The sequence below is a fragment of the Triticum aestivum genome, chromosome 3B (genome assembly GCF_018294505.1).
Source record: "Triticum aestivum cultivar Chinese Spring chromosome 3B, IWGSC CS RefSeq v2.1, whole genome shotgun sequence".
Taxonomy (NCBI): Eukaryota; Viridiplantae; Streptophyta; class Magnoliopsida; order Poales; family Poaceae; genus Triticum; species Triticum aestivum.
The window spans coordinates 14271282-14283127 of NC_057801.1; the positions used below are offsets into that span (position 1 = coordinate 14271282).

Below are 11846 nucleotides of genomic sequence, written 5' to 3' on the forward strand. Positions count from 1 at the left end.
GAGGGCTTGTTACAATTCTTTATGCAACAGAAACATTATTGCAGAAAAGTGAAGTAAGAAGCGGCCACATCATATCTAGTGATTGAGCCTGAAGCCAAGCTTTTTCCTTCCATATTTGGCCGGCTACTTTGTTTTTTCTAAAAGAAATCAGGCACTGTCGCGTACGTACGTAGTGGTGTAGTAGAACATAAATCGGGTATGTGTCTATGCCACGGCTGAGTTGAATGGGTTGTAATTTAGAACGTAGATTATGACACCGTCAGTCGCTTAAGATATGTTCTGTGTTGGTTAATACAGATATTACGCATACTCTTGTGCACATCAAGCTAAGCAGTACTCCTGTCTAGGTACTTGACAAGGACCGGGTCACCAGGATTGATACTATCGCGTGACGTTATTCAAGCATAACTGTTTCCTTCAGCTCTGCCATCGGTTCTTATGGCGATTTTGTTTGTGCAGGCCTGCAGGGTAACGTAGAAGCTGTTGCTTTGGACAAGTCGTGCTAGCAGGGAAAGGCTGGCTTCATTTGAAGCAGATGAATTCGCCAAGGTTTTCGTAGATTAGATTGGTATGTAGTTCGCGGAGTAAAATTTGATCTTGGTCCCCCGTTGCGGGTTTATGTTGAGACCGTAGACTTGATGCAGTATTCATCTTGGCGGAGTAAAATTCGCCAAGGTTTAGCATTGCCCGGTGGATGTTAAACTGGTTATCTTGCTGGGTACCTGTGGCTTATTTGTACTGATAAAAGCAGCATGGATGCATGCGGTCTCCTTTGTCTCCTACACGAATAACTTGTGATTTAATTGGCCAAAGAATTCTCCATTGTAGCAGGAATAAGAGCACACAAAAATATGGCATTAACGGGGTGTTTTGGCATTTTTTTTGTTCAAAAATCAAATCATTCCTGATGTTCCAGAGAAACTACTAACCCAGCTCACCTCTATAATTTTGGCTAGGTTACATTGCTTTCAACATACGCGGCAATCTTGGATCTGAAATGCCATGATTTTGCTGTCTAATTCACCTTGGTTTTCATCATCATGGTTGAAATGCATGCTACCCAAGCCCAAGAGGCAGATAGCTCTTGCTCCCCATGAAAACCCACACAAGCAGATGTGGCCTAAACCATCACAGGCTTGTGTTTTACATCAAAAGGGGTTGCCTCCCTGCTCCATTAAGCACAGCGAAGCAACATCGTAGCAGTACAACGTGCACGGCGGAAAGCTGAGATCTTCCTCATCAGTAGATAAAAGTTCATTACAGTTCACAGGAGAGGGAAACACAACCATCTACTAGGAAACTAAACATTGAACCAGCTAGTGTTCTTCCACAGGAACTGGGGCGACGAGCTTGATCAGAAAACTCAGGTTCACCAAGCGATCCAAGGTAATTCGACCATGAGCTTGCCGAGGAGATCTAGATTTCTGTCCAGGATGGCTGATTGAGAGGTTTTGCAGACGATCTTCCATCGGTGCAGAGTGCGGCTCTAGAGCGCGCACCACACCTCCTTTGCATTGCTCCAGCGTCCTTCTGAAAACAGAGTTTATCATCTTCCCTGAAAAATAGAATTTGTTATGAAAAGTCCACCATAAGCTCCATAAGACAGCAGAACAGAAGATATTTTCAAATGACCTGAGTAGTTTCATAGACCACAACTGTTGGGCCGCAGAACACACTTAAAAATTAAGTGATCGCTGCATTCAATCTCAGAGCAAAAAAAAGGGAAGTAGAATCATCTACAGGGTTATCCCAGGCTTCCAGTTACACCACATTACAAGTTGAAGTTGCCACAGCCTTTTTCTGCCATTTATTATACAGTACAACATATCGTGCATTTTACACATATACAGATATACATACACCATGGTACCATTGGTCAAAAAATTTATTATACAACAAGAAGAAAATATCGGTACATACTGCAACCGTCAGCTGCCTCGCGGTGGGCCGGAGGGTGGATTGAACGAGAGCATGCTGGGAGAGTCCACTCTGACGATAACTTCTTCCCCCACGGACTCATCGCTCGAGTCGTCATCTTCTCCTACCGCTCGGCGTTGCCGTCCTGCTGCTAGGGGTGGCAGAAAGGAAGCGAGTGGAGGAGCTATAGCTGGAGCAGGAGCAGATTTTCTGCTCATCGCATTGGAGCCCTCCGACCTCACCGACAGCAGAGGCCGCGTGTCGGCTGCCCTTGAAGGCACCTTTGGATACGACGCGCTGTGCTTCTGGTTCGCTTCCACATGATCAAGCCTCGGTTGCCGCCGAGCAGGGCGCATGCCATCCATCTACGAATGAGTTTTTTGATGTACTTTTTCAGTCATAACTAGCTATGAGATTTGATAAAAGAAAAGAAAAGACTCGGACGTACCATGCTGCCATACATGCTGACTTGCAAGGCTCTAGCAGAGAAGCTACCAGACTGGCTTCTGATTTCAGCTAAGCTTGCATTTCCAGGCCCTCTGGATTTCCGGAAACTCTCCGGCCACCTGAGCAAACCGACATGCTCTTTGCTCTGTGTTCGTGACGGTCCGAGTGCTGGAGAAAGCAACGATGCACTTCTTTGCAGATCGGATTCTATATCTGGCCTCCTCATTTCAAATAAGATGACCCTTGCTCTAGCCTCCACCTGATAACTGGGAGCAGTATAACAGTAGTCTATCTGATTCATGGCTGTAAACAAGAGAGCACTTCAGCATTCAATTACTTTTAAAAGAAAATAAATCACTGCTTTTGCTTCAGAAAACAGCCACTGCTTGATTGATGAAAATATAGAGAACCTGAAGACTGCAGGCCAAATAAGTTCAAATCAGTGTTTGACGGCAGCAGCACAGCTGGAGGTGTGATCAAAGTTCGGTTCTCTGTCTTCAGAAATCCCTCCAATAAGATGCCTATGTAATTATGCCTGAGTTCAATTTCTTCCCCCTTAATGTAGACATTCGTAGTAGATCTTTCTGAAATGAGAACCCTCATCTCACGCATTGCCATTTTCTCAAATATCTGAGGGAGCAAAATCCTTGCAATAACTAGAGCACTCTCCTGTAATTTTGGCGCATGGATGATTAATGGCTATCAGATATAAATTATGTGAAAAGGGTAGCAATGTTGCACCAGAGTAGTAGTGATGGGTTCGTCCCACATTGGAAGTTCAATGTCAGTAATAATACTTGGTGGCAATTTGGGCAGTAAATTTTAAAACCTGGTATTTAAAAGAATTTTTCGTTTTCATGGGCACACCACTACGGGCTCAGTCATTTTAACGCTATGTTTCTGCGACAGAAATTCAATGTGTTAATCCTGTAACGCCCGGTTTGGAAGACTTCAACCATAATGGTCAATTTGTAATTACTTAGTACAATGTGAGTCTCTGTATAACTATTTGTGTACGGATGTGATGACCTTGTACTAGTGCAGTACACATGTGGCAATTTGAGTCGTCAGACTTCTCATTTTTTATAATCTTTCATACTCGATGTTAGTGCTGGAACTAAAAGCACTTCTAAGCAAAAAACTTGGTAGAATAAATGCTGCCACCCATCCACTCTCACATTACAGGTTTTTTACGGGATTCTCTAGCAGTAACCAGCAGGAACTTTAACCCTATTGAGAACCACACAAAAAGATCTACTTCACTCCTACTCACAGAATCAAGAAGGAAACAACAAAACATAAAAGGATTGTGCATTGCAGGAAATATCTAAGAATCAAATATGTCAACAAGCGCATGTGTAGACAGCATTATGAGAGGATACCTGCCACATAAAATCCTCAATAGAAGGATCAGACTGGCGCAATTGCTCTATTTTTTCAGCCTCAATGAAGAAACAATGCACCACCGATTCTGTAATAATGTCACAAATATAAGGCTTTCCAATTAGTGCCTCATATAGACCCAAAGTGCTTCCATGTGACAAAATTGGATCCAATGAATGCCTCGTGCATAGTCTCTGACTTGTCCACTGTCAAAAAAAGGCCAGGGGAGGTATATATTCATTATTGAACCAGATAGAGTGGGAAAGTATATACTTCAAGCAAAATGCAATAAAGTGGCCTTGAAGAAGAAACATACCTTTACTATTCCACTCGAAACAAGCCATACGCCAGTCGGTCTTGAGCCTTCTGTGTAAAGAACTGTTCCATGCCCTTTTATTGTTTCCTTTGTGTTACTTAACAATGGATCACGAAGAGCAGCAGGCAGTGCACCAACTAAAGGATGGGTATTTAGAAGTTCGCGAACTCTTGGCATTTTCACCAGTGGCGGATTCCTCTTAAGCTTCTTCAAGTCTGTCTGCCAAGTGGATCAACATACCAGAGTTAGTATATTCTGATTTTGAACTGAAGCCAGAGAGATGAAGTTACTTTCACTTCGCAACAAGAAATGGAATCATATTTTCCAACTACCTGCAAAGCATCATCGAGATGGACTATTTCCTTTTCCTCGAGCAACCCAGTCTTCCCAAGGTCTTGAATATACTCACTCAAGTGTGTCAATACCGCATATGTTACTTGTCGAGTCTTCAATACACGAAGCACCTAAACAGTGTTGAAACAGCTTCAGAATCTAGATAACAATGCCCCGCAAAAAAAAGAATAAAATAATCCAAATGTGCATGAAACTGAACTAGTCCCATTTTAGTTCAGACAATGTGCTTTCATCCTCAAGTTTTGCAGATAAACTGCTGACCAAACGAATTTATCAAGATTCCATGAAGCTAACGAATCCATAAAAAATTGAGTTAAATTATAGGAGTATAAGCACATTGTATCCACAACCTGAGGGAATGTAACACGAACATCTTCCAGAAACTTTTTAGCTTCCTCCCCAGCAGCAATACTTTCATCGATGACAATTCTTGCAATCTCACTATCACCTGAAGAACAAGCAAAATTATAAAAATAATGAAAACCGGTGAAGAGGATTAGGATCTCTAATCCCCAGTATCTACTAAACAGTGTGAATTGGTGACTTAGCAAAGGCATTCATGGTAATTGCAAAATAAAGTAAGGTTCATCCTTAACAAGCTCAAATCATTTGGACCTTCAGACCTTGCAATACCAAGTAAGTTTGCAATGAAGGATATATCACACCATCAAGACATCGCCAGTTTGAGCACTAAATACCGTAACTGGCTGGTTCTACAGAAAAGCAAACCAAGCTTAAGGTAAGTACCACTTGATTTTTCCACTTATGAACTATAACAATGGACACCTACACCAGGAATATGTTCGAACACTTTCACACATAGCATTTCTCATGTAGGCACCAACTATTGAGACAGACATTTCTTCTCTACATTTTTCTCCACTTTTTAGGCCAAACAAATGGTATAAAACTAGGACAGTACAACATTTAAAGACTGCCAAGGATATTACCAAGGAAATCATGTAGTTGTCTCCTCGCAATTCTGTGAGCACGGAGAAATGCCGCGCAGATGTAACATCCTAACTCCAATCTTTCTACTGTGAAGTATGTGACAAGCCTTCGTGGCAACCTGCTCATCTGAAGGAACCTATAGTAATTTGGGAAATGAACATTGGACCGCAAACCCTTCCAATCACATAATGACTGGCTAGAGACAAGATCCATAGCTTCATCAACTGATCTCATTAAAATATTTGCTGTAGATTGAGTTATTCGTCCCTCTTCAAGCATTCCCCAGTAAGCAGCTTGCACACCTAACAAAAATCTGTAGTCAATAATCTTTTTTTAAACTAATCATGATTACTCCATTTCAGACTTGGTGCTTCTTTGGTAGGCCATAGATAGATAGAGTAAAACAGAGGTAGTAGTATGAGACTGCATATTCTCATACCTATTTCAAGAGAAGGTAGACCAATAAATGAAACATTAAGTAATAGCTTGAGAGCAAAGACAACAAAGAAAATAAAAGGATGCAAAACATTAATAAGATACACAGAACTCATAGAAACCATAAGTGCCTAACATAACAAATCAAAGATGTTCCTCACAAAAAAGAGTGATGTGATGGCCCCAATAAAGTGTAAATTCCAATTCATGTAGAGATTAGATAAATATGTACCAAAAGTACGACCTACACAAAAATAAAAGACGGCCTAAGGTTCAGCTACAGCCATGTTTAGTAAAATTTTGTGTTTACAGCAACACATGTAATAAAATTTTGTGTGCTTGCTACTAGCAAGATATTTGATAGGAATTGACAGCAAGGATTGGTAAATAACATGATACACCCTCCGTTCCATAATGTAGTACGTATAGATTTACTGAAAAGTCAAACTAAGCAAACTTTGACCGAGCTTACCGAGAAAACTATTTATATATGCAATCCCGGACACATACAATGTGAAAATATAAGTCTTGATGTATAAAATGGTATACATTTGGTATTTTAAATGTACATTTTTTTGTCTATATACATGGTCAAAGTTTGTAATGTTTGACTTTTGAAAAATCTATACGCACTACATTATGGAATAGAGGGGGTATTTGATAGGACATAGTGCATTTTACTCTTATATATGTATATGTACCTCCTAAACAAACACATTTTGGCATTCTGGAAAAGATATAGCTAAAACAAAGGCGGATTGATCAATCAACCAAACATCAAATTTAATTAGCACAATATCATGTATATGGCATACCATTCAAAAGCCGCACTCGAGTATCCTTCAAATTCATGGTATGTACGTGATCATCCTTGTCAGGAACATCGTGGGGATGTGCTTGTTCATCTTCCAAGTTATTCAAACATGTGATATATTTCTTCACATTAACCCAATCAACAGGCCCAAGTTCCTCATCATCCCTGAGATCACCAAAAGCCTCCAATGCCTTGTTTAGCATTTCATATTGTGTATACTTCAATACACGAAGCTACAGTTGCAGGAAATCAGATTAGAAACTGGAGCACGAAGAGAACATAACTATGCCACTTCACATTCATCGATCACATGTGATGTGAAACCAAATTACTGTTGTTTCTGATTGCAGATAACAATCACAGCAAACATATGCACCCATGAGTAGATAAAAGAAGAGCCTAATGATAATAATAGTAATGAAAGGCTCTATAAACAACTTTTGAAGCTACAAGGAATCAAGAGGGTTCGACCAAAAGAGAGACTGTTTTTTTTTCATAATTTAACATGTAAAGTTCATAAATGGAGCCTACACATTCAGAATAATCTTCGGGTCAATAACCAATATCCTGAGAAGAGTGGCGTCTTTGTGCCAACATGGGTTTGACCCCTGTGGGGCAGATCAAATCTTGTAGATCTATTTCGTTGGGCGAATAAACCTGGGTATCATGTTGCCTTCTAATAATGTGTTGGGCGTGTTAGTACTCTCGGCCTCATTATTTGTGTACGACGAATCAATTCATCACTATCTTTGAGCTCATAGATTGGGACAAAATATTTGCATAACTTAACACCTTAGCTGGGCCAGTTCACTTATTAATCTTATGAGTTAGAGTTCAAAGGGTTAGTAAAACATGCAAATGTACAGTTAAGCAAAATCTTTAATCCCAAGATCAGAAGAAACCATAGATAATAATTTGTTAAGCTAACCTTCGTTGCTGACAATTTTCCCAGACCAAGTAGGTGCAACAAAAATTGTGTGGTGGAACCATTCAAAATCAAAGTCAGAAACACGATGCCACCTGTGAAGAACACAAACTGCAAAAGAATTATAAGATCAGCAAAGCTCAAATAAAAAAACCATACTTTTCAGGAAAAGGGAAAGAACATACCATTGTTCCAACTTCTGGTTTCAGATAAGTTTGAACTGAATCACTAGCACGCTAGCAAAATAATTTCAGTTAATATCTCAAAAAAATGGTGGATCAGTTTCTAAAAAGATGTCTACAAATATGCACATAATGGTAACAACAGATAAGTGAGGATCAAAGGCATTGGTGCAAGAATCTTACTTTAACGGACAGAGAAAGTGATAGAGCAACAGCTCCACGCAATCCTGACCAAACAAGAACTGTGGCTTCTTTGATGTCCATACCATACCCAAAGTGACGCAACAGTGGATACAAAACACCGACAACTACAGCACGCGATATTTGCACAAAAACATAGAGCAGAAGAAGGAACCCCCATGATGTGCCTAAAATAGCAAGAGATGAGAGAATTATACCCATGATGTAAAGATGGGTTTGAACCAAGCTCATAATATAGAACGGAAGAACATATCAGGTGCACCCACTCAGGTGCTACTGTGTTCTCACCCTCCCAAAAAAAGAATGAAAATATCAAAATCCAAAAGATGTCCCTATTGATACAAAATAAACATTGAAGAGTGGATAGAGATGCATGAAGATTCATACCATGCCTCTCAAAATGAATATTATCTTGTAGTACGCCATCTGCAATAACAACCCCACTGAAGGGAGTTCAGATGTATGAAACATTGTGATGACAGTATCCATATTTGAAGCATTAATCATACCAAACAAAAGCAAGCATGGTCTAGTTTAGCCAGGGAAAAACAGAAGTATCAGAAATTATCTTTGCGACATGTAGAAAAGTTCAAAGCTGTTGATACCTCAGTATGAAAATAAGTGTGTTTGCAATGTAAGCAACCATTTCCCTGAATACAAGTAAAAACAGTAATCAGACATGAAGTGCACACATCACATAAAACGTAAGAAAATCTGACGTCAACTGGAGAAATCATGTGCGTCTCCAACATGAAGAGCACATATCCTTTTACAAGAGGTTTGCACTTAGGCCTTCACACAAGTTACGACTACAAAGACGCTCCAAAAGAATGAATAAGCCATTATATGATGGCTTAAATGAGAATTCATAGTAATGCTTAATGTGCCGTGAACTGAAGGATCACAATGTACATTCTACAATCCAATTTCCCAGGAAAAGAAAGAGATAAGAATGCAATGACACTGTATGATGATACCAGCATCTTGCACTAAATGATAAATTTGTTGTTGATGCTTTAGGGCATCATTATTTTTCATGCATTTTATTTTGGTGTTTAGAAACTCCACTATAAGCTGTGAATGACATTTCAGGGCATTGATGATGAAATTGCATGTCATTAAAAATTATACAAATCTGAAGTTTAACAGGTAGACAAATAACTGACTGCTACAAACTTGTTAACTTACATTTACAAGAGGGCATAGGTTTAAATGTAAATCTACTGAATTACAGACAATGCTCACACAAATCCAGCATCAACAGCTTCATGGAACTCACGGGATACATGAGGAACAGATAAAAAATAATATATTTGACTAAAATTACTACGGACAATCATATGCTGAGAATTTTGATCTTTGCTAAAAATAGAAAGTGACATATATTGCTTGAACATACCAGAAATGATGTAAACTTTGCTGGCTGTCACCCTTAAAAGCAGTTTTTGCAAAAGCAGCATAGAACCTGCCGACATAACAAAGTTAATACTGGAGGGAAGATAGCAAAGGATATGCAAATCAGAATGTGAAGACAAGTTTTACTAACATCCCCAAGGTCATGACGGCTAAAACACCAGAGACCTCCAATGCATCTTGCGCCTGATATAACAGTATTAGTAATAGAAAATAGCACCCAAAAAACTAGAGGACTGATCATTGTCTTGCAGAAGACATGAGAGAAAAAATAATTCATGCACAAGCAATGGCAAGCTCCAATCAATGAACATTGATATTTACTATCCTAAACAAATTGACATCTCATATGGATTGATTTCAGCTTAACGGTACACGGTAAATATGTCCAAAAGCTGGAAAGAAAGTAAAACTATTGGCGTAGGTTAAAATGGCAATCAAACCATTTTTGGTACATCAAAAATCTAGAATCCTGTTCCTAGAAAAGCCAATGTTCTTTCGCATGACATATATACAGTTCGCTCACCAAACAACCCCCAAGTTAGTTGAAGTTAGAATCAGGAGTATAAACAGTAATAGAATTTTGATTCCAACATGAATCCTCTGATATACCCTCGAAACCAGAATTGTTGTTCAAACCATACAATTATACTTGAGGAAATACAATAAGCTATGTCCAGTTCTGTGACTTAAAACTACATAGGGACTTTGCTATTGTGTATCTAGGAGACTTGAAAGCCAAGTCAGTTTACCAGTAAAACAGCATCCTAGTGTTGCAAAAAGGGCTGCTTGACAATCATTCTATGACTAGAGCTACAAATTATTCCAGGCAGTGACCTATTTCAAAACACTGAGCAAATCATGTCCTTATACACAAAAAAATATAATAAACAGAAATATGAGAGCTTCGATAGTTCGTCATCTGGTTATCTTACAGTGAAGAAAGCAATATAGCTGACAGCAACGGTAAGTGAAATCTCTATGATTGTATCATTGAAAATAAAGCCCAGCCATAGTACTGATGCAATTCCAAACGCAAGGCCCAGAGCAACACTGGTCAAAGAAGATACCGATTAGCATCAGTAGCATGGTTTTGTATCATCTAGTTCAGACTTATAAACCATTCACATACGCTCCAAGTGAAACTTGTGACAAGAACTTTATGATGGACCCTGCATCGAAAGTTTTTCCAAGCACCATTCGATAGAATAGCTGATAGACAACAATAGCAGTCCTGTAGAATACAAGGCCATTAAGTACAAATACAGTCCAAAATAATCTTATAATTGTACATGGCGCAATTTGGTAACAAGGCCATTAAGTACAAATACAGTCCAAAATAATCTTATAATTGTACATGGCGCAATTTGGTAACAATGCAATAACCCACTGGTGGGTGCGCTAGCTAGGGTTCAAACTTCTGTGGGGACAGAATTATCACTGTGGGTTACTTCCAGTATCAAATAAACATGAGCTTTTCATTGTTTTTTCTTATGAACGTGCAGAGCGGGTTTCTTCCCCACACATCCCACCCCAGCCCATTCCCAACCCCTTCCGGTGTCTTCTTCCTATATGGTGCGATTTCAAAATAAAAGAATGAAGTGAAAACACAGAAACAACTGTAGTAGTGAATACTTCAAATTTAAGTGTGAAGCACACATTCTAAAGCACTTTCCCCGGTAATTTCTAGACACTGACAAACATAACACAAAAACTTGCAATCGATACATTGAGTCAATCATTCTGTTTTTGTTCTCAAGAATGAACTTGCTCCGAGTAAAATACAGAGGAACAGACAAGCAGGCAGAAAAAAATCATGCATTCTAAGAATCAAAAGATGAACAATTTGGGAGTAACGGCAGCATACCCGTCATTCATCAAGGACTCTCCTTCAATTATTGTACTGAGCTTTTTGCTTGCTCCTAGGTCTTTTAGAAGAGCAACCACGGCAACAGGGTCGGTTGCACTAAGCAGTCCACTGAACAAGAATGATGTTTTCCAGTTCCAGTCATATGGAAAAGTGAGCTGTGGCAAATTAACTAGCTAGCATCAGAGCATTAGAATGAATGGCCTACGTCCATTATCAATCCATGCACATACACACATACCTTTACAGCAGCGCCAAGCAAAACTGTTGAGATCACCACGCCTGGGACGGCAAGTAACACCATCTGCGCCATGCATTTCTGCAAAGAAAACACTTGAGCATGCAGTGAACAAACATATATGTAACTGCGGTGCTACATAACAGCCACTTTACAGCTACATCCTGTAAGAAGACTTAGAGAAGCCAAATGTGATGTGTGCAGAGCTACTTTATTTAGCAGACAAGAGGGGTTGCCGGCCACAATTTGTATTGGTGGATTTATGATTATCACGGATTATCTGCATCGGCCTACGACACTAACTGGATCGATGGCAAATCGGTCCATAATGACGGACTGGTACCAAGACTGAATGGTCACCCAGCAAAAGTGTAATATCAGAGGTAAATAAAAGTCTGGACAA

General features: G+C 39.5%; 1 protein-coding gene across 1 annotated transcript in view; it reads right to left on the reverse strand.

Moving 5' to 3' along the window:
* Positions 1-1706: 1706 nt before the first annotated feature.
* The window catches only part of LOC123068267 (sodium/hydrogen exchanger 8), an 11175-nt gene continuing 1035 nt past the window's right edge, over positions 1707-11846 (reverse strand). Inside the window, exons 4-23 of the mRNA XM_044490789.1 lie at positions 11447-11524; positions 11206-11363; positions 10471-10572; positions 10274-10391; positions 9472-9524; positions 9325-9390; positions 8531-8575; positions 8313-8368; positions 7908-8092; positions 7728-7778; positions 7546-7653; positions 6619-6850; positions 5368-5670; positions 4768-4865; positions 4396-4527; positions 4064-4282; positions 3747-3953; positions 2775-3033; positions 2366-2667; positions 1707-2282 (exon numbers count right to left, since the gene is read on the reverse strand). Coding sequence (XP_044346724.1) covers positions 1929-2282; positions 2366-2667; positions 2775-3033; positions 3747-3953; positions 4064-4282; positions 4396-4527; positions 4768-4865; positions 5368-5670; positions 6619-6850; positions 7546-7653; positions 7728-7778; positions 7908-8092; positions 8313-8368; positions 8531-8575; positions 9325-9390; positions 9472-9524; positions 10274-10391; positions 10471-10572; positions 11206-11363; positions 11447-11524 — 3126 coding nt within the window. The 3' untranslated portion in view covers positions 1707-1928. The remainder of the gene's footprint in view (positions 2283-2365; positions 2668-2774; positions 3034-3746; positions 3954-4063; positions 4283-4395; positions 4528-4767; positions 4866-5367; positions 5671-6618; positions 6851-7545; positions 7654-7727; positions 7779-7907; positions 8093-8312; positions 8369-8530; positions 8576-9324; positions 9391-9471; positions 9525-10273; positions 10392-10470; positions 10573-11205; positions 11364-11446; positions 11525-11846) is intronic.